A 27,486-nucleotide genomic window follows, 5' to 3' on the forward strand; every position below is an offset into this window, starting at 1 on the left:
CGAGCTATTTCCCTCTTTGTGAAGGTCCCTTACAATTTGCGCTGACAGAAAAGGCACCTGGTGCGCAACTCCCTGACAGCAAAGGTGGTGCGGTAACAGGTAAACATGAGCTCAATATGCCCCCGTCAGCTCAAGTGGTGTAACGTTACATATCAACAATAGTGCTTGACTGTATCTATACAGAGCATTCAAGTACGACAGGCTTGAAAACAATAGTGCTTTTTATAGCGAGGGGATTTCCAGGTACCGGTAAAGTGTGCAGGGGGGGGGGGACATGTTGACGTCCCGACAAGGAAGTAAAAATGATTGACTGAACGCGTACGCAGGCTTGAACCCTAGTAGCCCAGTGCGTTCGTGGTAGAAAGGACGTTCTTGTCAGAATTCGCGACAGATTTCTCGACAGTAATAGTTTGTTACAAAGATGCGATGGGGAAGATTTCTCCTTGTGGTCGCCATAGTGGTTTGCCTCTCCCAAGATTCGCAAGCCTGGCGTCGCCGCCGCACACCACCACCAGTCCACTGCGCGTGGGTTTGGGGCGGCTGGTCCTCCTGCTCTGCACAGTGTGGGAACTCAGGTGTCATGACAAGATCCAGGTTAGATACACTACTGCGAAACAGAATTAACAGGGGAATTTTGCAATGTGCATTGGATAATGACAATAAGAAAAATCGACTTTCAACCCGAAACGGCAATATTGCCATCAAAATGTTATGAAAATTCCAAAAAAGAGTGCTTAGAACTTTAAGCATTCTTTTGGAAATTTGTGACTTTCGTCATGCCTTACTGTTTGCATTCGAAAGATCTTTTATACTTTTTAATGATAAGTTGGCAGAAACCGTATCTCTATGTTATTAACTACCAGTCAAAGTTCCTCTTAACAAGATATAATGCAAACCTAAAACAACAGCTTATCGACGGAAAACAACGACAACAAAGCAGAGTAGTTAACTAAGTCTAGTAACCGTTGCAAAACATACAAAACCACGAGCTTGTTATGACGGGGACAACGTGTGTCAACTTTCTTTCTGTCTTAAGTTTGGTGTTAAAACGCATTTAGCGTTCATGAGCACAGAAATTGAATAATGACTGTGGTGAACCTAAGGCTATTACGTGGTTAGATCCAATCACGATCGCGAAGAGTTGCTTTAAAGTGTTCTGTATCAATCACCCCTTCTTCTACATGTAACATGGTAAGCGTAGGCTTAGAACTGTCTAATCTGAAAGGCTAACTCTACGATCAGTGGAACGATGTGTTTCTACGCTTTAACAGCGTTATACTAGCCTGGTTGCCATCCTTTTAGCTTTATCCCGCTCTCTTGGTTGCTTCCTTGTCAGCCTTTTATATTTGCTCCACTCTTTAGGTATAAGTTGTTTTTTTGTACAGAGAGCCAAAAAGGCTGGTAACCAGACTAGTGTTGTACATGTACACCTGAGTGGCGACTCATGTGGTTTTGTTGTACATAAAAGCTGGTGGTGTCACGTTACATACGTCACAAAAGGTTTCATTACGTAGCGACACAGTGGGGAACCCCGGCCCATATACCTGGTCATTAGTAAGGCCGGGGAATTCCAGGTGGACCTTTATTTGTCCATGACGAAGCTTGTTTACCCAATAGCAAAAGAAGACGATACTAAGATGTTGATCAGAAGATTTATCATTGAGTTTGCTGTCCTGGTTTTCCTTGCTAAAGATTCTCAAGCGTTCTTTAGCGTGAACATTCAACTGGTACGATGGCCGGTCCACTGCGCTTGGGACTGGGGGTCTTGGTCCCCGTGTTCTACTCCTTGTGGGAACCCCGGTGTCATGACAAGATTCAGGTTAGATGCACTGTATCCGGGATCACAGGAGAGCCTGTATTAATTTGATGATAGTTATTTGAATGGCGACGACAAATTAAAAGGCTTTAGACCAGCAGCGGAATATTGTGTCTAGCTGTTGGTAATCTGCTTGAATCGAATTGTCTCCGAAATATTTCGTAGGTAGTGGTGGCTTCCGGTCAGTTTGAAACGATTTTTCATGCATTTCATGCAAAGCAAAGATCTTTCCTGTTTTACAAATGGGTTAATGTGCGCCACCACTTTTGGTTATGATGTCTTTGATCGGACATCTTCTTTGATTAGAAATGTGCGTTCTCTATAAAAACATTTTGGCTATATGACACCTACTTCACACGTGCAGGTGGCATAGGACATACGTTACCAACCTGATGCCGTTTTCACATGCAGGACTATAACCCAGCATGCTGCTTACGGTGGGTCTGGGTGTAGCGGGCCCAGTAGCGAGACTCAGCCCTGTAACCGGTTCTGTCACAACGGCGGCACGCTGGCCGGGTCAGGCTGCTCCTGTCATCCTGGATACAGCGGGACATGCTGTGGTACAGGTACGTCCGGAGTCAATATATAGATATCAAATTACTTCTTTAGAATTGTTATATAGACCAGAAATAGTTCAATTGTCGTGTGTCTGCAAGTTGCCATACATTGTACCTGTTGCAATTGTCGCGCGATAAAGTTATTATTCAATAAAAGTCCAAATAAGGAAAGTGGCTAAGAGGCCCCAAAAGACGTATCCATGCACATTCTAGATATCTTCCATCCATAGTTATGCTGGCAAGAGTACGTCGACGCAGAGACAAATACATACACATAACAAAAAAGATACCTTCTTCACGGAGGTAATATATAGGCGTCTAGGTGTGTCAATCTTGATGCCACTTAAAATGGTAAGAGATAGTTTAGGTTTGGGCCCATAGCAGCTTTTTTAAACAGTAAGGGCCTTCTCTGTTGGAGACTTTGGTTCTCTTGTGAGTACCTTATCATCAAGCTCATTCCACTGTTCAGAACTTGTAATGATGTCAGTTGTGTTTGCTATTTAGTCTAGCCAGTTCTAGATATACGTAACGTCTCAATTTTATAACTTCAGACGTAAACGAGTGCTCCAGTGCTAACGGAGGATGTGACCACGACTGTGTGAACACGCAGGGAAGTTACCACTGTACCTGCCGGGCTGGGTATCTTCTCTCCGGGACACACAACTGCATAGGTGAGGGCTGAATTGGGAATGTATGATTGCATTCAGTACCTGTATGCAAAATGACGCTGTGTAGCGTGTTTCTTTAATGTATAACTAGTATACTTCATTTTGTTCTCCGACGAGCCTGTCTGTCAAACGCATGCCATCTTCTAGACATTTCCTTAGTTGCTTAATATACAAATGGAATACATAACGTCACAATTTTAAAGAAAATACATACATGTGCATGTTGTTACATGTGTGCGTTCATCAGGACAAAGAAGATGATGAGGCATAATTACTACTACACTTTAGCATTTGCAGTAAGGACAAGAAAAAAATCTGGTGTAACAATTCCAGTCTTAGACGAGAGGTAATACAGAAAATTTAACATGAAATCTTTTCTTTTGCTTAGATTTGAACGAGTGTTCACACGACAATGGCGGCTGCCAGCATACCTGCGAGAACACACCGGGAGGTCACCGCTGTACTTGTCGGCCTGGATACCTTCTGTCTGGATCAACCAACTGTGCAGGTAAAACCTGAATGGTGACAACAAAGAGGTGGTGAAAGTTATATATCCATTTAGCCACTCACCTTCAAGAGCACAGAAAACAATCTTAACGGTCAATTTGAAATCAATGTCTTTCTTATATTGGATTATATATTGGTTTTAAAATACTAACCTGACCCATCACAGGTTAATAAATAGTTACATGTAATCATTTTGACAAGGTAAGGATTAGCCGAAGAGACAAAATTCCGAGAGCTAAGGGAGCTCGTAACATGCAAAACGCGGTGAACATGAAAAAAGGCTGATGGCAACTGATGTACATTTCAACAACTGCAGATACAGAACACAGTTGATGATGAGGATGATGAAAATTTATCTGACGTGATTCACTTCCCGTGCACCACAGACATCAACGAATGTTCCACTGACAACGGCGGATGTGAGCACACCTGCGCCAACACTATTGGCAGTTTCCAGTGTTCCTGTCGGTCCGGGTACCAGCTTTCAGGAACCACGGACTGTGTTGGTAAGATCACGTTATCATTCTTTTTATGACTAAGATGGGAGTCTTGAGTACATGGTCATGATATTGAATAAAGATCTGCTTGATAGGATCATAAACAAAACATAACACAATATGGTTAAATATGAACATGCCATGTGTAAATCTCTGAATGTAACGTTGTATCTTGATTTAGATGACTTTGACTGTTTTTGCCAGCAGTGTTTGGAAATTCAAAGGGAAATCGTTTGCCGAAGAAACATCATGAATCCTATCCATTACATATATTTGAACTGAAAAAGATCCAGAATATCCGACTCTCTGATCTTTCCCGATATATTACATCGTATATATACACCTGATAGTAACTTTGCATTGATATTTTCGGTCAACGTTCTAATAGATGTCAACGAATGTTCAATTAACAATGGCGGCTGTGACCACGACTGTACCAACACGGACGGGAGTTACTACTGCAGCTGTAGGACTGGATACCAGCTTGATGGGTCTCACACGTGTCTTGGTAGATAGCTTTGATTTTAACAAATTTATTGCAATGATGAACTAAGAAATTAAAATGAAACCTTCTTTTGAAAGGGATGCATTTTTCAATGATGGTGTGTTAATTTCTTTGTGGTCAGACATGTGAATGTCAACAACGTACCTTGTAGATTAAGTTTAAGAAGTTAAAGCCTATTCCACATCATATGGTGGATATAATGGTGCCCGTCTCTGTTTCACTAGCCCTTGGGCCACACAACTGTGCAAGGACAGATGGTATTGACTGTCTACAGCAGGGCTAGTCAACAGGTGTTGAATTTCTTAAAGTACCAACTTTGTAATCGTACTGAAGTCACATGATTTGTAGTCACGACACTCCAATCGGTGTGCTATAATAACTTACGAGATAAAACTGTTTCCCTTTTTCCCATCAGATATAGACGAATGCTCCAGTGGTAATGGCGGCTGCCAACACACGTGTACAAACACAGACGGAGGGTTCGAATGTTCCTGCAACACCGGGTATCAGCTCTCTGGATCTCGGAACTGCATAGGTAAGGCGCATTGAAAACGTCTCACATTGTCCATTCCTATAGATCCTGTCATTTTGACGTCTAAATATAAAACTAGTGTTAACAGGTCTACCATCTTCAGACGACATTGACCAACATAGGCCAGTTTCACGATATCGCTGCCATTTTAAAAAATGGGCTTACATGTTTGTACGAAACCAAGGTTTCTTTGTGTGTTTGAAAGCAAGGACTTATTTCATAGACACATCAAACTTTGCTTCTTGTTGTTTGTTTTTCCAATGGAACATTGACCATTGCGTTGATTTAGACACGTCAGTCACAGTTATGTTCTATTTTATGCTCTTTGTATACGTTGTTTTGAATTTCAGACGTTGACGAGTGTTCCGACAACAATGGAGGCTGTGACCAGAACTGTGTGAACACCGTGGGGAGTTATCACTGTGCCTGTCGCCCGGCCTATCAGCTCTCAGGCTTCGGAGGGATGACCTGTATCGGTGAGCCGAGAATTCGAAGTTAAATGTGTTGATCGTCTTTTTGTTGAATGGAAACCAATATGTGCTATTAGATCTAAAGGACCTGATATGAATTGACGACTTTGAGGAAAATGACCTGGTGATGAAAACTGTATATACACTGAACATATAAATCTGCGAACATACATTTTCTTTCGCGTTAACGTTATGCATTTACTTTGCAGAAAGAGAAAACAGTGGGTGTGTGAATGGTACATGGACCTCGCAAACCACCTGTACCTGCGACCCTGGTTATACTGGATCCAGCTGCAATACGGGTATGTACTTTAGTATACCAATGTGGCATATAATGTACAGCTATTGCTCTCCTGAAGAAGACGGTGGTGATACACTTTAACGGAATGACGAGCTCAAGAGTCTTCTGTTTTTTCTTCTTCCTTCTAGATTTCATAATCTTTGTAACACAAACTCTCATTGTCTAAGCTAGTGCTCTATGGGATTTTGCCCATCAGGTTACCAGATTCGGTATTCAGTGATGGTTTTGTATATCATTATTTCAGCTATCTGCAGCAGCGGCTGTGTTCATGGAACTTGCACGGCACCGGAACAATGCAGCTGCTACACTGGGTACGCCGGAACCAGCTGTGACACGGGTAAGGCTATTTGTGTGCTATTTACGTGCTAAATTGTTATGTGGAATGTAGATGTAGACGACGAAGCGTTTGACAAAGTATTACATATCAAATATTCCATTGATATTTCAGTATCTGCTCTGGTGCAACTGATCATATTTACACTGTCTAGAGCATCGTTAAGAATAAGGTATCTTGCAAAGCAGTGACCCCTCTAGGATTTTTAACAAACTATACCTTTTGTTAATTCAGATATCGATGAGTGTTTGACAAATAACGCAGGCTGCCAGCACACCTGTGTGAACACGGCCGGTAGCTACTACTGCACCTGTCGGATCGGATACCTGCTCCCACAAGGACACAATTGTGAAGGTAAACATATGCATTGATGAAGCGTTGGTCTGTATGATTAGCTCCAAATTGCAATGTGATCTTATTGTAACATCATTGTAGGCACTGGTGTTGCTATCTCTGCTTAACTGGAGCCAGTCAGTTAAACCCAGAAGCGCTTTCTACTGTCAATAGAATCTGACCTGGAAATTGCTCACCTTTCAACAGCCTTTTGCAGACACAGTGTTGCTGATTAGTACATCTGACGGGGTATGCTCACAACATAACATCTGTTTTCATATTGGCATTTCAGACATAAATGAGTGTTTGATTGGAAACGGTGGCTGCCAACACAACTGTATCAACACAGAGGGGAGTTACAGCTGTACCTGCAGAACTGGGTATCAACAAGCCGAACAAAGCTGCTACGGTAAGCATGTGGCGATCATGCCTTCATCAGCATCTTAAAAGTATTTTCTTTTATCATCATACAATAGTTGATGAAATTTTGTTGACATTATCAATTATACAACAGCCTACAAAAAGTAATTACTAATACAATGATGTTGACTTGGCAATGTTTGTTTTTTCAGACATCGATGAATGTTCTTCCAATAACGGCGGATGTCAGCAAGTATGTGAGAACACAGAGGGCAGTTTCTCCTGTTCCTGTAGGACCGGGTATCAGTTGGTGGGCACGAGTGACTGTACAGGTAACGGTACAATACAATAAGTCCTTAGAAGGTATGACAAATGAGTACGATAGTAATATTTCTTTCAGAAATGACTATTTCGCGGACAATTCTTTCAGGACGACATCCTTTGCTACAGGTAGAGAAGTATGGAATATTAGGAAGCAAAATGATAGGATAAGATGGATAAGATCTAGATGTTTCATGATCTGGTAAGATGATCAAAACTCTAGATGCATATTGCAAAATATCCAGTTTATGAAGAGTAGATTAGTATTTCTTAAAGGTACTCGTCACACAAGTGCTTAAAGGTAAAGCATTGGGAGGTGCATTCTGAAAAAAATGAATAAGTAAATGAATTTGGAACGATTTTTGTCAGGTGCTAGTGCAAGCGTTCTCTCAGAGGATACACCCATTTTTAAAGTAAATAATGATTAAACAGTTACTTTGTAGAGCAATATATCTCTATGGTTTAAGTTTCATGTAATGAGTATAACATGTGCATGCACGTAAGATGGTGATCAGACGGCGGTTATATACCTCCTTTGTAGACATTGATGAATGCAGCAGTGACAATGGCGGCTGTGAGCACAACTGCGTAAACAGCGTTGGGAGTTACAGATGTACCTGTCGTCATGGTTATCAACTGTCTGGGACAACAAACTGCGTCGGTAAGAAACACACACAAAAGGAATTAACCTTCCATTATTATTACGTAAATGCAAATATATAGATCTGGCTCTTTTAGGTTCGACCAGTCAGTATACTGGCTGTAGCGTCACGTGCAAATATACTAGAGCGCATCATTACTGATCTACTGTTTTGTTACTTTTCAGATGTGAACGGATGTCTATCACTCCCGGACTGTCACTTCTGCACTAACACGGTGGGATCCTTCACTTGTTCGTGCAGGCGTGGCCACCATCTTGTGAATGGGAACGACTGTAGAGGTATGTGGCCTTTGTATGGGTTTATGCTGACTCATTTTATAATTATTTCAAAGCACTTTTCCAAAATTGTCTCTTTACGTTGCCGTTGGCGGGTGTCATATGTTGCTTCGACCCGTAGGGACAATGGGTTGATGGAGCCAATCTCTCTCCTTCCGCTGCCTTTTATCTCCATAACCAAGTACCAGGTACCCAGTGGTGTACACCATTCAACGTCATACAAAATAGCGTATCAATATCTATGTGCCATATAGATGATGATCTGTACCCGTATGGAGGAAGTGGTGGGAAAATCCATCAAGGGAAACACTGTGTGCGGGAGGAGCTACCGATAGAAGGATTGAGATTCTACAGTCGACGTCATCACTACATATACGTAAGACAATACCTCTAATTCGTATCTGCTAAGTGAAAAGTGGTAAGATATGCTGTACTGTTGTTGCTACTATTCTTTTGAAGTTGATATCTTTACCCGTCTTCAGTTTGGTCTGAAGTAAAGGATCTTACAGCATTTCAGCTTCAGGAGAGTAAAGAGTCCGGTCATATTCGTCGAACGACAGGCTGACGTCAGAGAATGGAGTCAATGCATCGTAAAACATTTAACTGTATGGTTATGAAAAGGTTGTGGAAGATCTTTGGGCTTGCCAATGGCCGTTTTCGCTGAAAATCATACGACAAAAAAAGTCCTACGACAAATATTACCATGCCTGAAGTAAATCGGCAGCAACCTACCCTGTCAAAGACTGTTCATTCCATTAGTTCCCTGTTTACCTTGACAGATATGCGACAACGGAATCGTGTCATTCGACTGGATCCCGCGTCCGCGGTTTCCCACAAAGCTGACAGAGGCCCACTGGAGCAGGAAGGCGGTGATAGCACCTTATCTGGCCCAGTCACATCCCTACATCATACCACATCTGCCAGAACAACGGAAGACGAAGATCTACTACCAGTTCCATAAAGTTGGAGACGGTGATGCAGTCTCAGCTGAGGTTCTTCGTCGGGCACGAGACCATGGAAGGTTTACGCCAGGATTCTATGCACCAGGTAAGTGGCCTTCTAGATTACAAAAAGAAAAAAAAAGATACCAGCCACGCACGGTCAGAAGGAAACGTGATTGGCTGGTAAGTTCCCTTCTAAGAACAGGAGGGGGAGTACTAGTATCTGATTGGTTGACGGCTGGCCGCCGGTAACGCAGGACGCCAAGACCGTTGCTTGATACCTGTGTTATCGTTACATCGATACATGTGTTATTGTTGTTGACATTGTCTTTTATCTACAACACACAATGCCGTCGTTTTCAACCTGTTTCTAACTGCATTCTTTGTTGATTTTTTTTCAGGCTACGAGCCAGTGTGGGTTCTTGTTGTGACGTGGACCAACATGTCCCCAGACTGCAGTGTGTACCCAGGAGGACGATGTCCCGTCAATCATGCTACCCTACCGGTAAGTGCGCGTTGTTACGAGAGCATGTGTGCTTCCCATTTATTTCAAATTTACTTCATGCAAATACCATGCAAATATAACGTTTATACATTTCATTGCAAATGCAATCATAACATCAATTGATATTCCAACTTTTTACAGATCAACGACTTTCAGCTGGTCATTTCCACTGATGGGACATACTCATTTGGGCACAACATCTATCCTACGATGAAGCTCGAATGGACCAGTGCGGGTGAGATCCAAATAAACTATTTTGTTATATTTCTTATCTCAGCAATATCATTTCCTGGTTCTTTCTTTGTAGCCATTTTTCATGACATTTGATAAAACGATACATTATACTTTTCAGGTGAACTGAACGGAAATCCGAACCCTGCAGCCCATGCAGTCGGTGGCTTCAGCTCCGGCGAAGGCACTGCCGTAGACCTACGGTATTCTGGTAAAGCTAACATGAAACGGTGGAGATTCCATGCAGGTAATGACACGTTTGCGATAGCCAAATCCTATTCTGTTTTATCCTCGCGTCAATGGGTGCCTCCATATTGAGTCGAGACGTCATGGTTCGGCCATATGGAAACCTTCCAGCTTACCAATCTATACCAATCACAGAATCACAAGTCGTGCCGTCATAACAACGGCGTTCTCATGCGGGGCTCCCCATCAGTATTCACGATTTTTGAGCTTTTTTTGTCATCATTCTATCGAAATGTTAGAAGATCATATCAGCGGGCAATTGTGGTAAACATTCAATGGTACTAGACTTCGGACTGATAGCGCCTAATGTCTGATGTAGTACATTGACGAATATGCCCAGTGTGGCTGTAAACAGAGTTTGGAGCGATTTTGTATGTCAATTTTAGTTGCAGTAATAGCCGTGACCTAAAAATTAATTCGCTGTCCACCTAAAGGTCCCTGGAGCTACGCACTCCAACAGATGGGAGATTTCACAGTTCCACAGCAGTCGGCACTGCAGTGTGCGCAGTGGATCAAAGAACAGGACATTCCTGACCCGACTCGACTCTCAGGCTACTACCGTATCCCAGGTCCCCGGTCCTGTCCTTGTAATGCTGAGCAAGCCTTCTTCGACAGCACGTAAGTATCTCCAAGCAATACTGCTTAGTAGTGTCCCACCGGTAGAGATCATGGTCTAGCCAGCCGCTAGGGAGATTTCAAGGCACGTTGAAGGAACTCACTAAAACCGGGTAAAGATTTGCACTGCGCCATTGGTCAGAGGAGTGTGTAGACGAGGGGTGGTGATCACTGTTTTGAAATTTACAGATACAGCTTTTCTGTCCGTCGGACCGAGTCATGTGCCATAAGCCGCAGACGCGCCGTGGTGTACTACGGGGGGCGCAGGCACGAGTTCCGCCGAACCTGCTGCTACACCGCCTCCTGGTTCTGGATAGAGAGGTGGTGGTGGTGGCGTTGGCGAAGGAGGGTCGCTGGAGGAAGTCTCATGCGGGGACACGATGGTGGTCACCTCATAATTGTACGTACAAGCATTCTGATGATTGTTCATGTATTGTTACTATCGCTACTTAGTCTTTGGAAAGTAGAGTTAGGCACTAATATATTTATCTCTCATACCACAATCGACATTTTCTTTTTCCTCTTCGGGTGCTGCTTAACCAATGCTTTGCTACCGGTGATTATCAGAACGTCACATTAAAAACAAACACAACAGACATATGGCGTTGATAATGCAAATGGGAAGACGTAGCAGAACCTTTGTGCATAGAGGTGTATGAAAAAGCACTTTGTGGATATCAGAGCAAATGTTATGTTCTATTTTACGACAGGATGATCTTGGGACCGACAACAGCGCCCGTCAGAAATGCTGTGTGGAATCCGCGGGCGCTAGAATGGGATGGTACTGCCGAAAGTTCGGGCAACTCCGTCCGTTTTCCGTTCCAGATAACTCGAGGAGTCCCTGTTCCAGCTATCCTATTCACATAGGTAAATTATCTATCTTTTATAGTCTATGAAAATATAGATACTTGAACTTGAAAGTTAATCTGTGTTGGTAGAGGTCATCCTGAAATTTTGGGTTAGTCTACTTTTTGTGTTGGCAATTACAGTTAAACTTTGATTCAGAATAGATATTTGAAGTTTGCTAGGTTTGAACATGTCACGTCATTCTCCTTTTCTGTGTAATACAAGGTTGGACGGTGGTGCGAAGCGATCCACACATCATGACGCTGGACGGGAGGCAGTACACATTCAACGGACTTGGGGAATACGTCCTGGGAGACTTCGGAAGGGGAGAATACCAAATACAAGGACGGACGTCATTCGTGAAAGGTAGGAACATCTTGATTTCTAGCCATTACCTCATGACACATTGATACTGCTAGGACTTCCGATAACAGGTACAGGTTTGAAATGAAGCTCCTGGCACTTTTGACCAATTGCTGACTTCACATGCTCGGTAGATTACGTCTTTGTTAGGTCACGTGTTCGTTAGGTCACGATTAGTCGTTCGTACTTGAAGAATGCTATATCATCGACATCTATTGTATTTTGAACATATTGTAGCTACCGACAATGCTGTTAGCCAATAAAGATGAAATTTCAGACTAATAATTTGAAATGATTTCTCCTCACCGATATAGGAAGTAAACTTGCCACAGTGTTCACCGGTATCGTGACCGCCGAGCGCAACCGCGTACCGATTCAGATCAACCTGGTGGGAACGTCAGGTTTGCAGCTTCACATCAACGGAAGTGACGTCAACATGGCGGCCTTCAACGACAGCGAGTTCGAACTGGAAGTGGATGACAGCGCTGTAGTCAGCAGTCCTGAAGAAAACACGCTTCTCGTCGTCTTCTTCAACGGGATTACGGCAAAAATCAACGCAGCAAAGGTACTGTAACTACGACAGCTGCTTATCTTGCCATTGATTGTTTAGAATTAGCTTCACTTCAACTGTTTATATAGGCTTATATCCTTCGCGTACGTAATGAACAACAACTTTAATGATGTTACTACATATCAAGAAAATGTATCAAAGTATCGCCATAGGCATGTGCATGCTTTTATCAGTACGTACTCCATTTGACATTTATTGATTGTGACCTTGGATCGAATAATATTTTGATACTTTGAGTAACTGATAACAATTTTGTTTTAACACATCGGATTTTATTTGTTCCTCTGATCATCGTCCACGAGATATCTACCACACTAAATCTAACATGTCTTGTTAACATGTTCTAAACATACTGGACCCTCTTAGAAATACATTTTTACAAGATTAGATGAAATAAATTGATGAGAAATAAAGTAGTGTAAATACAAACATACGACTGAGCCCTTGTATTCCTCCATAGGCGATGTTGTTCGTGGAGTTCTCAGCGCCGCCTGAGTACATGAACAGAACGCAAGGTCTGCTGGGAAGATGGGACGGTGACAAGACAAATGACTTCGAGGCCTTTGATGGAACGACGCTTTCTGCCAACTCTTCGGAGAGACAGCTTTATGAGATTTTCGGACAGTCATGTAGGTGTTAAATACGATGTGATAATGTTACAAGCAAATAAAGCAGTTAAGTTAAAATCATTTCCACATCGATGATGTACAAAGCGGCGCCCATTTCTGTTTCTCATAGATCACACTAGATATAGTATTATAGTAAGTAGTATATTCTTATACATGTATAGAACTAGATTGTTACCTATGTTGTCTGTAATTTGCCATACATTGTCACTGATGCAATTGTTGTGCAATAAATCATTCATTCATTCATTCATATAGCACTAGAGCAGCGGGCAAACGCTCAGCAGCAGGGGGCTAGCCCACTGGTAGTGTTGTATGTTCAACTACTATAGTCTTTACGTCAGCTGGGTGTTAAGCAGAGAATTAAAGCAGCATATTTAAACCCTATGTATGGTCATCGGGTATAAATGAATCTACCTTGCAGTTCAGAAATCTTATGACTGATTTTATTCATGTATCATTAATTATCCATAGGGCAAGTGACAGGAGAAGAAGGACCCAAAAAGTCGCTTTTCTACTACGCTCCCGGAGAAGGTCCTGGAAACTTCACCCAGGCGTCATACGAGCCCGCCTTCACGGACGAGATCGTGTTTGCCAGTGCTGAACTGGAGCAGCAGGTCCTTCATTTTGTTTATTTCATTTATGCTATAATCGTAGTTACCTGTGTGGCCAACATATATAAGCTTTTGGCACGGTGGCCAAATTTATGCTTAGAAACTCCCATGTCCAGCCGAATTCGAACGCTGTTCCACGATGTTCGAAATGACGTAATTCGATCCGAATGCTTGTTCGATTTGGGGTCACCTACAGTCCAAGGTAACTCGACACTTTGTCGAACGCGCGTAGCAACGGGAGAAAGAATACCCCAGCGACGGACCACCGTGCGGCCACTCTTGCACATTTGTATTATGATTTTATCACTGTTGTCACTTGTATCTTTGATATGTGCTAAATGAATAATCACTGAATCAATCAAGGCCCGGGCTGTGTGCGGAGAGGACAAGACGTGTCTGTTCGACATCAGCCATACCGGCGACGTGCAGGTCGGGGAGGTGTCGCTGGCGGCGCTGCAGACTTTCGAAGACGAGGTATCGGGGAGAGGTAAGGGTGATCTGATGTCAAAACGTATATTGTTATCTGTAGTGGATTCATTAGTAATTTCTAACACAATTTTCGAAAATGAAAGCCAAATTTAAAACTAAACATCACCAGTCAAGGAATGAGCAAGTTACCGCTGCTATGACGTCGCTGTATGCAAAATTTACAGTTGGTAAACAATGGATCAAAATCTACAGAAAGTTTGTAGCGTCCCCCGTCTCTGTCAAGGGTATATGTCTTTCCGATGGACAACCTCTATTGAATGACAGAAATACAGCATCTTTTGTTGGTCAGTTCTGCTTGTCGACCACGTAGATGATGAGCCGTCTTTCAACGTGTCACTCTCAAAGCTTTACAATCCTATGATATCTCCCAATGCAGAAAGTTTTCCACCGCTGATATCCGGGCCCGGCGCTGTGTACCTGTCAGCTGGAGAGACGATAGAGATAGAGCTGAACGCCACGGACCCGCAGGATCTCCCGGTCACGTTTGAGATGGGACCTGACGTTCCACCAGAGGTCGTCCTGGTTACCAATGGCAACTACGCAAAGGTGACGTGGAACGTCACGGACAACACGATGTTTAATCTTCAGGTGATTATTCATTTAATGACAATTTTGCGACATCTTCCTTATGCTTCTGCAGCTGATTTCTTTTTAAACATTTCGTCTGAAAGCAACGTTATAGTTAAGCAGAATAAACTTATCCTCTTCCAAAGTTTCTGACTAAAACCTCCTGCAATTCCGAAACAAACTGCAAGGGAATCCAACCTTACACCATTCCTTCCCGGCCCAAAAGCTATCCAGCACAAACCGAATCATTACTATATGTAGCATGTCCAGAAAAGTAGATACAAAAACAGATGTTTCGCTGCAGTACCAGGGCAAGTAGCTAAGAGGCCTAAAATGACGAGCACCTTCAGTATCACAGCACCTACCCCACTACACTGTGACAAGCCAAATATCGCAACAATCTAAACGCAGCAACTGCAAGGAAAGAAAAAGACATGTTCAAATACACACAGTCAGTGAAAAGAGGTAATGATTGTGTGACTATGCACTAACAGGTGACGGCGATAAATTCCCGGAACAGCTCTACCGAGTACCGGCCTGTCCTGTACCTGTGCTCCTGTAGGAATGGCGGCCGCTGCAACGCCAGCAACGATCTGGAACCGTCGCTTGTGGGGTATGATGAAAGGTGAGACAATTTTGCCTTTATTTATTGGGAGAGCAATCAAAGCAAGTATCCAAGCCTGCAACTGTCTGTGTTTTATCAAGGACCTTGGTTTTATGTAAACAGACATAATCATTTGAAGAATCAGCTTGGTGATTGATACTTACCTATGACACCTAGAAGTGGCACATTGGGTCGGTGTGACAGGGGCTGGTGCGCCGGAGATCTCCACGTTTCTTGACCTTTCTTGGGGGCCGAGATCACTGATTGAGAGACGAAATCGAACAGACACCGGCCGTTTCCCGCCAGTATGAGTAATGGTTCCGCAGTTCCACTGATGTCCTTGAAGTCAGGGACAACACGCTGCCTAATTATTCAAACCCAGGCAGTAGAGAACAGAATATAGCCTTACCCAGTCATGATGTATCAGTAAAATTGTCTTTTCTGACAGGTTTGTCATCCAGAAATGTGTGTGCGAGGAGGGGTACACAGGGGAGCAGTGCGAAAGTGACATTGACGCATGCGCGGAGAACTTTGACCCATGTTTCCCAGGAGTCCCCTGTACGGATCTCCCGCCACCTGCCGGCATGGAGGACGGCTTCACGTGCGGAGACTGCCCTCCGGGGTACGAAGGCAACGGAACGACTTGCCAAGGTAAGAAGTATCTGTATCTATATAGCCGATACGACCGCCCTTCGATACGATAGCCTTTAATTTAGAAACCAAGCCGACGTCTTACAGCATGGTCGTGGTGACTATTGGAGAGTGTCTTTCACTTGGCATTATAGTTTTTACCCAAGACCAAGTTCAACTTTAGAGGTTGAAGAAACCCTCTTGTGTGACCACGGCTAAGTTAAGTATGTTGGCCAGCTGTTCTTCGTACGGTCTGTGATTGAATGGGCTTGTCTACATCTTCGGCTCTACTAGCTCCAAAAAAAAACTTTCGTATAAAAGTTCGTGCTAGATTATATGATAAGTACACAATGCAGCTAACGTGAAATTCAAATGTATTACAATGATTACTCTACCTACTACAAACTGAACTAATGTCTAACAATTGTGAACTTTCTTCCCAGACATTGATGAGTGTGAGTTGGAAGAGGCAACGTTGTGCCAACAGATGTGTGTAAACTACGTGGGTAACTTTACCTGCGACTGCCACGAAGGGTATAAGCTAGCCGAAGACGGACGCTCGTGTGCAGGTAAAACAAATCATTTCAATAGTTTATCTGTAATTGAGTTTTGATTACCTTAATCGCTATTAACTTATTTATTCTGAAGTCTTGATTTCTGTTGCCTGGAATCTATACTATCTAGCTCAAAATAGGCCTCTCCTTTGATCGCTTCCCTGCCAGCCCACTTTTGAAGTGTGCCAGACTATTTGCTAGGCTAGGAAGGCGATCAGAGAAGCCGTAACCGAAGATAGAATAGGATAAGCTTAAGATGGATATCAGGCTTACTTTGTGATCCTCTCTCGCCAGACCTGGATGAGTGTGCGCTGCCCAACAACTGTAGTCAGCGGTGTGAAAACACGAACGGGTCGTACACGTGTGGATGTTTTGCGGGGTTCAGTTCCGACCAAGACGGCCAATGTCAACGTAAGTTTAGAATGTATTGATACATTTCCTATCAGATTTAGATGGTGGTTGGTAGCTGATACCGGCCCCCGCCCCGGTACAATGAAGACTGGGAAAGTCGGTACCAGACGAATAAGATGTTTAACGATGTACACATGTACAGTGCAGCAGACAGAACCATGCATCATAACCATGTTATCTTACCGTACACATATTGGAAACTTATTGACCAGAACATTTCATATTCATTTGTAGCGGACAAGAACTGCACAGACGAGAACAACCCTGGGTGTGACCTGGCCACCAGCTGGTGTACTGTGAACGAGACTGGGCATGCGCAGTGCGTCTGCTTCAATGGTTTTGAGCTGGCTGGGAACGAAACGACGTGTCAAGGTGAGCATAGGCACATTGCTCCTCCGTCTCCATTCTTACAGCAGGTCACAAAACTTGTTCCGTTTTATTCTTGTATATGAACGCCTCCATAGTCTGTGACGTCATGGTTGGGACATCTCGGAAAAGCCGTCAGCTGACCCATCTTGACCAATCGTTGTGACTTGGCCGAACGAAACACAAGTCCCATTGAAATTCATAACGTCACCTACCTCAATACGTCACCTACGACACATTGGCTCTCGTCTGGTGCTGAATCCATGACAACGAAGTTCGAAATATCTGTTTTATTTTCTTGCCTCCTTGGTGCAAAGAAAAGTAACAGCATATTTCTAACTACATGTACAAGAAAAAGTGTTGACATGACATATTTTGTCGTTAACAGATATAGATGAATGCGCGGCCGGAGCACATCACTGTGACCAAGAGTGTACGAACACCCCTGGTGCGTACACCTGCCACTGTGTCGACGGATACAGAATGGCTGACAACCCGCTACTGGGCTGCGAAGGTAAAGCCAACTTGACCGCTGCTCTCTTGGATTGCACATATAAACCGCAAACAACTGTCTTTCATACGTGCTGCATTAGTGTCCTCCATATGTCGCATTGCTGTCAATTCTTCTGTTTCAGACAATGGTCACTAGAAGTACTTTTTTTCTCGCTAGCAAATGATTCTACTTATTCGTATTGTACCTACAATTTTGTATGAAATATAACAAATCAAAAGTTAGACAGTATTACAGGTCACAGGTCACAGGTCAAAGGAGCTCGGAAGTCGATACCCACCACCGGCCCGGATCATCGTTGTTGTTTTCTAGTATTTGTAAATACAACCTGGTGATATTGCATGCGCAACAGCAAGACAAGGAAGAGAAGTGAACTAAATGCTTTTTGTATCCCTAGATGTGGACGAGTGCTCAGAGTGGCTCCATGATTGCGAAGGGAATGAAGTTTGCGTGAACGAGCCTGGGGGATATTCCTGCGCCTGCCCACTCGGAACCAACAGGCACCAAGGAATCTGCCTACCAGGTACGTCACATGATTTTACATGCAAATCTGTGCATTTCGTCCAGACACCTACAATTTTGCCACTTTTAGAAAACTTAAGACAAGCATGTACACGCTTGCGCAACAGAACATGCCGATAACAAAAGCTTTCCCTCTCCCGCAGTTACTTATATATGTAGTACTTTTCATATGATGAAGAACGACACAATTTTTCCTCTCCACGTCAACAGACATTGATGACTGTGGGTCCGCCCCATGTGTCCACGGCTCCTGTACGGACGGCCCTACCAACTACACATGCGCGTGCAGTGCAGGCTGGGAAGGTCACAACTGCGACACCAAAATGTCTGCCGACGACAACTCGGTTGTGATGGAAGTAGACATTGATGTAGCAGAGGTAATTGATTGATACGTTTTTGACACTTCATGAGACACAACAAGATTAAAAAGTTAATAATATTGAACACATAAGCTTTAATCTTGTAAAAAAATGAGAAAAAAAATCAATAACGTTGAACATCTTTGCAGTTCAAATGTTTTGCTATCTTTTGCAGTTCACAACCGAAAGAGCATCACTGCTGAAGGAGACTGTGGCGTCCGGACTGACAAACTTCTGTATGAAACATGTGCGGGAGTATCGTGCGTGTGAGGGACCCCTTCCATCTGGGTGGCTCCGTATCCGCAGGTCAGTTATAGCTGATGAAACAAGATATTTGATAGAGCTAGAGTCACTGAACGTAAGGAAATTCGCACAGCTCAAAGTTCATTCCTTGATTCATTCAATCAAAGTACCTCTTTCCACTAGGTGACGGTATCAACCTATGAGTGCTACTGTCACATTTACAAACCGGTGCCCCGCCAGGTAGTTATTGTTTTTTTTTGCACTTTCGGGCAGGGCACTGGACACTCACAGCGACTGGCAAGCTATTTTGGGGCTGTAGCAGGCCCCAGGTTGATTAATATTTGCAGTTCAGGTCTGTAGGCTAATCATGAAAGCAGGGACAGGCCCCCCCCCCCCCTTCGGGTCTCGGGATGATTGTTCTTATAATCTTACTCATGATATGATTTGCACCTGTTGTCAACCCCATTGCTACAGAGTAAACGCAGTGCAGGGTGATAACTAATGATGATTTTTTCTTCGCGCTAGGGAGACGACTGCAGCTGCGTTTGGTCCAACAGACATCCACGTCCAAGTGGTCGTCCCTCACGTTCCAACCAATGACCACACGGCGGTGAGAACCTACGCCAGCTACCCCGGTCCCGATGAGCTCGTCCTCCACTCTGACGTCCTCCAAGCCGTCATCACCCACATCAAGATGGAGATAGAGATGTTGCTAGGCAACAGTCACGTGGTGTCCATCAGCATCTTCCAGGCTGATGACTATGGGACCATGCCACCCATGCAACAGAAGGATCATCGTTCTACCGTCGCCCCCGAAGTGTACGAAGACGACACATTCAGCTTCGAACTGCTCGCTGCCTTGTCAGTGGCTGCCTGTGTTGTTGTCATCGCTGCGGTGGTCTCCATCATCTGCAAAAAGTAAGCCGATGATGTTGCTATTACATACATACACTGTATAGTTAGAAAATGTAACCTATTAGGCTCTAACATAAACTTTCGATTAAGGATACGGATTACCCAGTACTAAGCTATCCGAGTGCAAGCGTGAAAAAAAACCAGTAACACATGAACACTCAACCTGTGTCTGTTCTCCAAATGATTGAAGAAATCACGATGATGGAACGCATGCTTTTGACAACGTCAAAGAAAGTAACTAATGCTGTCGCATATTCTATTGTTGAGTTATAGGGTGTACAGAATTGAAAATCATATCTGTTAGAGTCTTGAAAAATACACTGATATACTCAATCCCTTAGATACTTTGTGTTCAGTTGAATACTCACGGTTCTTTCATCTCTTCACAGGGCCAAGTCAAAGAGAAAGAAGGTTGATCCCAGCATTCCTAACGCGTGGACGGAACCGACAATGTTACAACTGGGTCCGGTGAAGAAACAGTCAACCAAGATTATCACCTGAGGAGGCTATGTATTTACTGCTTGTTAAAGATGGAATTGTGGTAGCTCTGATGCTGTTTATATGAATTTATTTTGATGTGACCAAAGAAAAGATTTACCATGATGATAAAGCTAATTTCTGTGGAATTTGGAATTGCAAGTGCCTGTGTGTTAACTGTGATAGTGTGTATGAAGAGGGTCTTTAAACTGGATTTCAGCCAAAGAATCAGCCACTTCTTTGGCATCACTTCATGCACGTGAAGTGGTGTGCTGGCGTGCTGTGTTGTGGATCAAATGTAGCAGATAGTTTGTGGCGCCCCCGTCTCTCCAGGGATGGTTTTAGGGCTGTGATGTATGACATTTTCATAAAATTAATAATGATATTGTTTGCAGTGTATTAAGCCTTGTTCTGATGCTTTGTGTCATATGCATTTGTATGTATAAAGACAACTGCACAATCTTGCCTATTTTTTTGGAAAATAAGAATTTCCAGTGCATGTTTGTTATCTGTAATGATGCGTTGAGAAATATGTATGGTATTCGTTATGTTTTCTAGATGTCAGTTGTGTGTACAACTTTAAAATAAATATATTTTTCCAAATATACCTATTCTTGCTATGCACCTCCATAATGGACAAATTTGACACAATAAGTGAAACAATGACATGTTACACAATCATGTAAAAATGTATTTTGTAATCCATCACACTTTATGTTATACATGTAGACTTACATTGTAAAACACCTTGAAACACATCTTTATCTACATCTATGTACATTGGTCGTGTTATTTCATATATTAAAAGTTCTAAAAAATCCATCCAGTCTGATTATATTTAACTATTGCACAAATAATATCCCGATTACATAATTCCAAAACACACTAAAATGGCTAAAAACAAGAAAAACGAAGGCATTAGGTGCTGCTGTCTTAAATAGCCAGTCTGCAGTGGTCTTTAAGCATCCTTAATGATAGAGTGCAGTTGGTTGTATCATATTTTGAGATAAATCCTCAAACATGTAATCCTTTACATTTGCCTGAAATCCTGTGGTACTAACTTTAGCCACTCCCGAACATAATGTTAAAAAGCTGGATTATTTCAGGCTAGCTTTGTACGTATATGGCAAGAGGACAATGAAAACAACTTTGACAATTTCATCATACTAGTACCTTATCACCCATCCCATTGCCTCCCGGGAGATGCTGACCACTATGGGTAACTTGTTTTACTTTATGGCAATCATTATCATCCTCATGGCAACTCGAATGCGACATGTGCATATTGTTTCCAGTGCGGTCTATAAATAATAAAAAATCCTCCCACACCATTATTGATGTATAGGGCGGTGCCCATCTCCGTTTCATAGCCCTGGGCCACACTGTGGTGCAATCACTGTAGCAGGGGGCTCGTCCACTGGCAGTGAAGTGTGTTTAACTTCCATACTGTTTTAGAAGTATGTACCATTTTTATAAAGTCTTTGGTATGCGCCTCTTGTCCAGAGGTGTCCTACCTGGGGCTTGAACCCCAGTCCTTTTGGTCCAAGTAATTTGAATCAGATGTGGTAAGAGACAAAGGCGCAGACCACTACACCACAGGGACATACGTCGTGTTTTTACTCCCCTCCTGCATTACCCATAGTGCCTTGCACATCCCAGCTGGCAATGGGAACCGTGAAAAGGTCTCTTGAAATAACAAATGGAAGACAAAAAAAGGACATGTGCCAAAAATAGTTACTCAAGCAAGTAGATAAAATTGTGAAATTACAGCGGAAGACAGTGGATGCTGTCTGAAACATTTGACTGTTTCAAAATTCTATCTAGTTGCTTGAGTAACTATTTTTGGCTAAGATCTTACTACTAGTACCTGGATGTCTAACCTTCATCGACAAAAAAAGTACATGATTTCAGTATATAGGCACTTGTGAGAGAATCAGAAATCATCAATGATGAAGCAGCTCTATCCCATACGAGCAGTAACATCACTGAATCATGTATTCAATATAACAGAAAATGCTACTGTGCTGGCTGGTGAAAAATATATGTACACAAAACTGAATTTTGTTCTTATTATGGATGGGTAGATTTATATTTCCTTATCTTGCTGAGGTAAAGGAAAATGCAGAAAGACAGTCTAAAATTGTGAAAGTTCATGGCACATTTCAGTATCTTTCACCCTCATAACCAACAATGTAGTCAGTACCAATACTCACTGTCCAGCCTTCATATTTTACATATATATACATTTGATATGATACATTGATCCCATGATTTATTACTAGATACAATATGTTTGATGTTTGTTATCTATTAACAGCTTTCAGACTGTTTGTTGCACAACTCTATCGTACCGGAAGAATTTTTGTTATTCATGAGGTAGAAAGTCAAACATCAATAAAATGATGCAGATTCAAAACCAAAATTGCCAAAGTCATAGTATTCAAATACCAATTCTAACTAAAAGAAAGTGAAAGGCAAACACTTCTGCATACAAGTTTGGTGTTACAAGTCCACTGACTGCGCAAAAACAAGAGATTGTACAATGTTTGAGGTTTTGCAGTGTAAATGGCTATGTATGCATAGAATAAAATCTAAAACATTCAGAAAATATCTAAGATGGAAAACAGGAGTAAATTCAATATACAATTTGTAGTACCTCCCATTTGAAATGCTTCCGTGGTAAAATTTGTAGAGACCATTGACACAGGTTTCATATCAAGTACATATCAATTGGCAGTATGGCTATTGTAGAACAGTGTAAATGCCTTGCAAAAGTGGTGTGTAATGCTGGATTGGTGCAGCTTTGATGCTGCATTGATGCTGGATTGGTACTGCATTGATGCTACAAAACTTTGAGCATTAGGGCAGCATTACAGACCACATTTGCAAGGAAAGGTACACTTTCTAGGGATTGCACTGTCAGCTATACAGTAGTCTCTCTTTCAACATACAGTCCATTCTGTGCTTCCACATTGAAGTAGCCATTCTCTTTAAGATATTTCTCCGTATCTTCAAATCCCCTTGTATAGTACTCCTCCATGACTTCTTGTTTAGGTGGCTTGAGTGCATGAATGCCACGCCGTGTGTTGGCGGGGTTCACCCTTAAGGACTGGTTTGCGATGTTTAAGTGCCAGTTGCGTCCAGGGTTGTCCTGTGGAGAGATATCGTGGTTGCCTGAAAAAGGGGACACGGTGATGGTCGGGCCTCCAAACTGTGGTCTTGGGAGATTGTCGGTCCAGCCTCCATCTAGCCATTTCTAAATAAGGAATGGGGTATGTGGTGAGTGAGAGTATCTCCAAATTTTCTGACAAAAATGCCCCTACACTTAAAAAACAAACTGCTAGGGGACACAAACTTACACCACTTCTTTCCAACCCCAAAAGCAATCCACTGCCCAAAAATGAAGACCACAGCATTTCCAGAACAGAAGATATAAAAAGCTATTAAGAGGCCCACAAGTCATACTCATCTTTGTAATCACAATTGTACATTCTCACCTCTCCTCTGAAAACAGGATAATCTCTTCCACAGTAGTAGGGAATAAAACAGCTTCCTAGCAGGATCTGCAACAACACAAACCTTTGTTTAGAAAAAACATGTCAGAGTCTAAGAACCTAAGACCTTCTTATGCTAGTACCTAGTATTACAATTTCTCGAATGAAATTGGTTTTTGCTTTAAAGCCAGTGCCAATAACAGGGACTCTTGCATACATGCAGGACTTTTCAGAATACATGGCTCAAACAACAAAGAAGGCTCCTCCCCTGGGAGGTTGCCAAAATATGTCTGTTAAGTATGGCTCCATGAAGAGTTAAGGTGAGTGGCCTCTACTGACCAGAATCAGCTCTTCTCTGCTGTTGAATGTGGAGATGATTTCACCCTGGGAGTCTCTCATCCTCGTCACCGCTATATGCAGTCTGTGATTGGCCAGCTCGTGAGCATTGCTAGGCAACATCTCCTCCAGAAAATTCCTAACTTTCTCCAGCATGTTAAACCTGCCATTGATGGAAACAATGATGAATATGGTTAAGTGTACAGGCAATCCTAAACATGTTTGACAAAATATGTCCTTTCATTTTATTTCACATTTTCCTGGGAAAAATAATAAACAGGAACATGACTTAGCTATTTTTGATTAGAAGAGATAACATATCAGTACATATCAAAGATCAGTACTCATTTAACTATAGACCTGAGTAGAAAAACAAACATCCTCTAGTCTGTAATTGTAATGCCCTGTACATGTGGTCAAAAGTGCTGTTCCCTTGCCTTAGGACCCAAGTCCTGGTGAAAATCGGCCAAATAGGTAGAACAATTTTCCAGAGAAATTAGCCAGCCCTAGAGTTACATACTGGCAACCAGACATGTTCTCCCTATCTGAACAATTCTTACAGCAACCTATGGGGTCTGGTAGAGACTATATGACCCTACCTCGGATTAAAGGCTCCCAGAGGAAGATCCCTTATCTCTGCTGCCACACCATAGGTGAAGTCTAGGGAGTACTGGAGGGAGGGGCAAGAAATTCTTAGATTAGTGCATGCACTTGTCATTGCCATTAATGTGCTGCAATACCCGTGGGAAAGGCACATTATACCAATTGCCTTAGTCAACTCAGGTGAAAATGAATACCTAGCTTCTATTAGGGACATCCTCTCAGAGGAGAGTCACATCTAGAGCACTTAAAAAAAACAACACACACTTATTAATACATGTATCATGATAAAGTAGGTATCCTTCCCAGCGTAAGCAGATGAAACTTATTGTCTGTTCTTACGCATGTTGGTTGTACAACACTGGTGTGTTACTCCTTATGGTGGTTTATGCTAGGGTCACATTTCCAAGCCGGGGCCCGACCGGGCTGTTTGAAAAAACAAAGAATAAAAGCTGCATATCAAGTACATACATAGCGTATGGTAAGAAATCATTTTCAAGAGTTTTGTGTGTTTTGTTGTCTCCTATATCATAGTTTTCGTTCCCACAAGCTGCCCGGCCAGGCCCCGGGTTGGAAATGTGACCCTAGCATTACCAGTTATGTAAAGATAGCAACCAACTAACATACCAACCAACCAACAAACACAAACTTGCCTGTAGCCTGTCCCTCCCCAGAACCATCATGGCAGCTGCCAGTGACCCTGCTGACGCCCCTGCGAAGCACGTGACCTGACTGAGTAACGCCTGTCCGTGTTTCAGTAGACAGGAGGTCACGCCGAGGTGGTATATTCCCAGGAAACCGCACCCCGCAAAGGTCATGTTCATCCGCTTGATGCCCTGGTGCATTGTGGGTCTACCCAACCTCCTGTACAAAATGTAGTGTTGTTAACCTTAACAGTAAACTAGCTCCTACCTTACAATACAATCTGATCGCTTCGGTTGTGAGCAGGCTGACCTTGTAAAATAAATGAATAAATCAATATTCTTTAGATTTTAAGATCAAACACAGCATACCTTGTGAACCTTGTAGGCTGGCTGGACAGGATGTGTGGTTCTACCATGGACATGTTGAGTCTCACCAGGCTCTTCTGCATGACAGATCTGCAATAGGGATGGGACAGTCATGTACATGTCAGACAACAGGAATGTACAACTCACACACCTACAAGTTAGCGTAACTTCAACCCAAGTTGTGAAATGGTGAAGCCAACTCTCCAAGCAGAGGTTGGTGGAGAAGATTGTGACCTTTTCATCATATGCCCTAGTGTTTTCTGTCGGCACTCTCGAGCTCAATTACCTCCACCATACCTCTGTTTGAGGAGTAGTGAAGCCTGTAACAAAACTAGATATGGTATAAAGTTACATTAAAACAACAAATGCTCTTGACAAAGTGAATAAGTTTGATGAAAGACAGTTTGTGAAACAGTTTGAAACTCTGCCCGTTGTTTAGGGGTAAGAGGTACTCCACAGAGTTTATAGACATAACCTTCTAACTTGGGGGAACTGTTTGAAAAAAAAATACAAATGCCAATGAGAGTCCAGTATTGGAGTTACTGTGGAAAGATCCTGTGAAACAAATACAGAACAGTTTTGATTTGAACCACAACATAACATCCCATAGCAACTATAAGCTCAAACTCTGGAACAATCGAATACTAGTAGTGTCAGTTGATAACGTTAGGAGGGGTTGATACCCCTGGCTTACACATATTTGCCATCTAGTGCATAGAGGACATCCTCTGGAAGGTTGCTAGGGGCGCGATTTAATCAGGCTTATACAAGTTATAGCTGAAAGGGGTTCTTTTGTTTTTTTGGTGACAGCTGTACAAGATGTGATATGGACAACAAAAGTGAGCTTAATTTTAGCTCAGTGCTATTGATCAACCTATAAATATAAACTGATAAAATACAGCTGTGGTGCTGACATACATCTCACAGAAAGAAACATTTCAGATAAAAAAATAAACAAGAGCAATGACGTAAAATACTGTAGATTCTTTAAAATCTCATTAAATCATAACACTGAAAACACCACCTTTTTCACGAAACAAGTCCGATGAATTTATAGTAAAACAATCAATATTTCAAATCAAAGAACTGAAAACGCATCAAACCTAACGTAACAATATTCGTAACATAACACAACGTTACAAAATACACAATTCATCTATGCATATTTGGAAATTAGAACTGCCTGCCATTTTCTAGTTTGAACAAGCAGGTTCTATTGTTAGTTTGAACAAAAGGTTTAGAATGAGTCGGAGTCTTATATGAGTGAGATTGACAACTTACAATTTTCAAAGTCCAGCGTAACACTAACAACATCTTTAGTCAACAAAATGACCAGATTTTCAGGTTAGCAAACAGTACGTTAAGAATAATGCCACACGTGGCAGGAGTATGAGTAATATAAAAACAATGCTTTTAACTCACCGTTCGTTATAATGCCGGTGGGAAAGTTGTGAAACAACCTTAGGTCGGGGGGAGGGGGGCAAAAACTGGAGTCAGCTAGCAGACGACATCGTGTTCACTCAGGACACAAACGCTCTTCATCTAGATGTTTAGAGCTTGAAGACACCACCAAGTTAGCTCGTAAGTCCTGGCTGTTTTTGTAGTATTTTCGGTACGTAAATGATGACAATGAAACGGAATTCACCGCGTCAGACCAAGGGCCAGACAAAGGTAAAAGGGGGTTGGGCCGGTGGTCTGACGA

The 27,486-nt window shown here is 42.5% G+C and overlaps 2 protein-coding genes across 2 annotated transcripts; one reads left to right on the forward strand and one right to left on the reverse strand.

Annotated features, from left to right (window-relative positions):
* Positions 1 to 421: 421 nt before the first annotated feature.
* On the forward strand, positions 422 to 21,164 carry LOC136422475 (mucin-like protein). Its single transcript, XM_066410247.1, has 40 exons — positions 422 to 594; positions 2,228 to 2,382; positions 2,925 to 3,044; positions 3,430 to 3,549; positions 3,935 to 4,054; positions 4,434 to 4,553; positions 4,966 to 5,085; positions 5,433 to 5,558; positions 5,762 to 5,854; positions 6,098 to 6,190; positions 6,422 to 6,541; positions 6,813 to 6,929; positions 7,093 to 7,212; positions 7,743 to 7,862; positions 8,028 to 8,141; positions 8,393 to 8,514; positions 8,918 to 9,185; positions 9,481 to 9,584; positions 9,726 to 9,819; positions 9,937 to 10,062; positions 10,496 to 10,679; positions 10,866 to 11,076; positions 11,387 to 11,543; positions 11,748 to 11,888; positions 12,200 to 12,450; positions 12,917 to 13,085; positions 13,557 to 13,699; positions 14,060 to 14,183; positions 14,562 to 14,773; positions 15,247 to 15,377; positions 15,805 to 16,007; positions 16,430 to 16,555; positions 16,835 to 16,951; positions 17,186 to 17,323; positions 17,706 to 17,831; positions 18,226 to 18,351; positions 18,561 to 18,727; positions 18,885 to 19,015; positions 19,478 to 19,870; positions 20,257 to 21,164. Exons 1-40 carry the CDS (start codon positions 422 to 424, stop codon positions 20,366 to 20,368), a joined length of 5,907 nt encoding a protein of 1,968 aa, XP_066266344.1. The 3' UTR covers positions 20,369 to 21,164.
* LOC136422351 (patatin-like phospholipase domain-containing protein 4) lies at positions 21,015 to 27,475 on the reverse strand. Its single transcript, XM_066410057.1, has 8 exons — positions 27,207 to 27,475; positions 25,788 to 25,874; positions 25,428 to 25,638; positions 24,774 to 24,844; positions 24,178 to 24,337; positions 23,842 to 23,907; positions 21,948 to 23,600; positions 21,015 to 21,645 (listed from the first exon to the last, which is right to left on the reverse strand). The coding sequence occupies exons 2-7, from the start codon at positions 25,865 to 25,867 to the stop codon at positions 23,268 to 23,270; spliced, it is 921 nt and encodes a 306-aa protein (XP_066266154.1). The 5' UTR covers positions 25,868 to 25,874; positions 27,207 to 27,475; the 3' UTR covers positions 21,015 to 21,645; positions 21,948 to 23,267.
* Positions 27,476 to 27,486: the final 11 nt, after the last annotated feature.

The sequence above is a fragment of the Branchiostoma lanceolatum genome, chromosome 17 (genome assembly GCF_035083965.1).
Source record: "Branchiostoma lanceolatum isolate klBraLanc5 chromosome 17, klBraLanc5.hap2, whole genome shotgun sequence".
Taxonomy (NCBI): Eukaryota; Metazoa; Chordata; class Leptocardii; order Amphioxiformes; family Branchiostomatidae; genus Branchiostoma; species Branchiostoma lanceolatum.

Bases quoted from the DNA above. Each gene is read 5' to 3' on its own strand.
- LOC136422351 (XM_066410057.1), bottom strand. From the start codon at position 25,867: ATGCAGAAGAGCCTGGTGAGACTCAACATGTCCATGGTAGAACCACAC. The intron at 23,908-24,177 runs GTCAGTAGAGGC...GTGTTGTTGCAG, and splicing joins GCAGAGAAGAGCTGATTCTG to ATCCTGCTAGGAAGCTGTTT. The intron at 23,601-23,841 runs GTGAGAATGTAC...TTCCTTATTTAG, and splicing joins ATCCTGTTTTCAGAGGAGAG to AAATGGCTAGATGGAGGCTG.
- LOC136422475 (XM_066410247.1), top strand. From the start codon at position 422: ATGCGATGGGGAAGATTTCTCCTTGTGGTCGCCATAGTGGTTTGCCTC. The intron at 5,086-5,432 runs GTAAGGCGCATT...TTTGAATTTCAG, and splicing joins TGGATCTCGGAACTGCATAG to ACGTTGACGAGTGTTCCGAC. The intron at 7,213-7,742 runs GTAACGGTACAA...CCTCCTTTGTAG, and splicing joins GGGCACGAGTGACTGTACAG to ACATTGATGAATGCAGCAGT.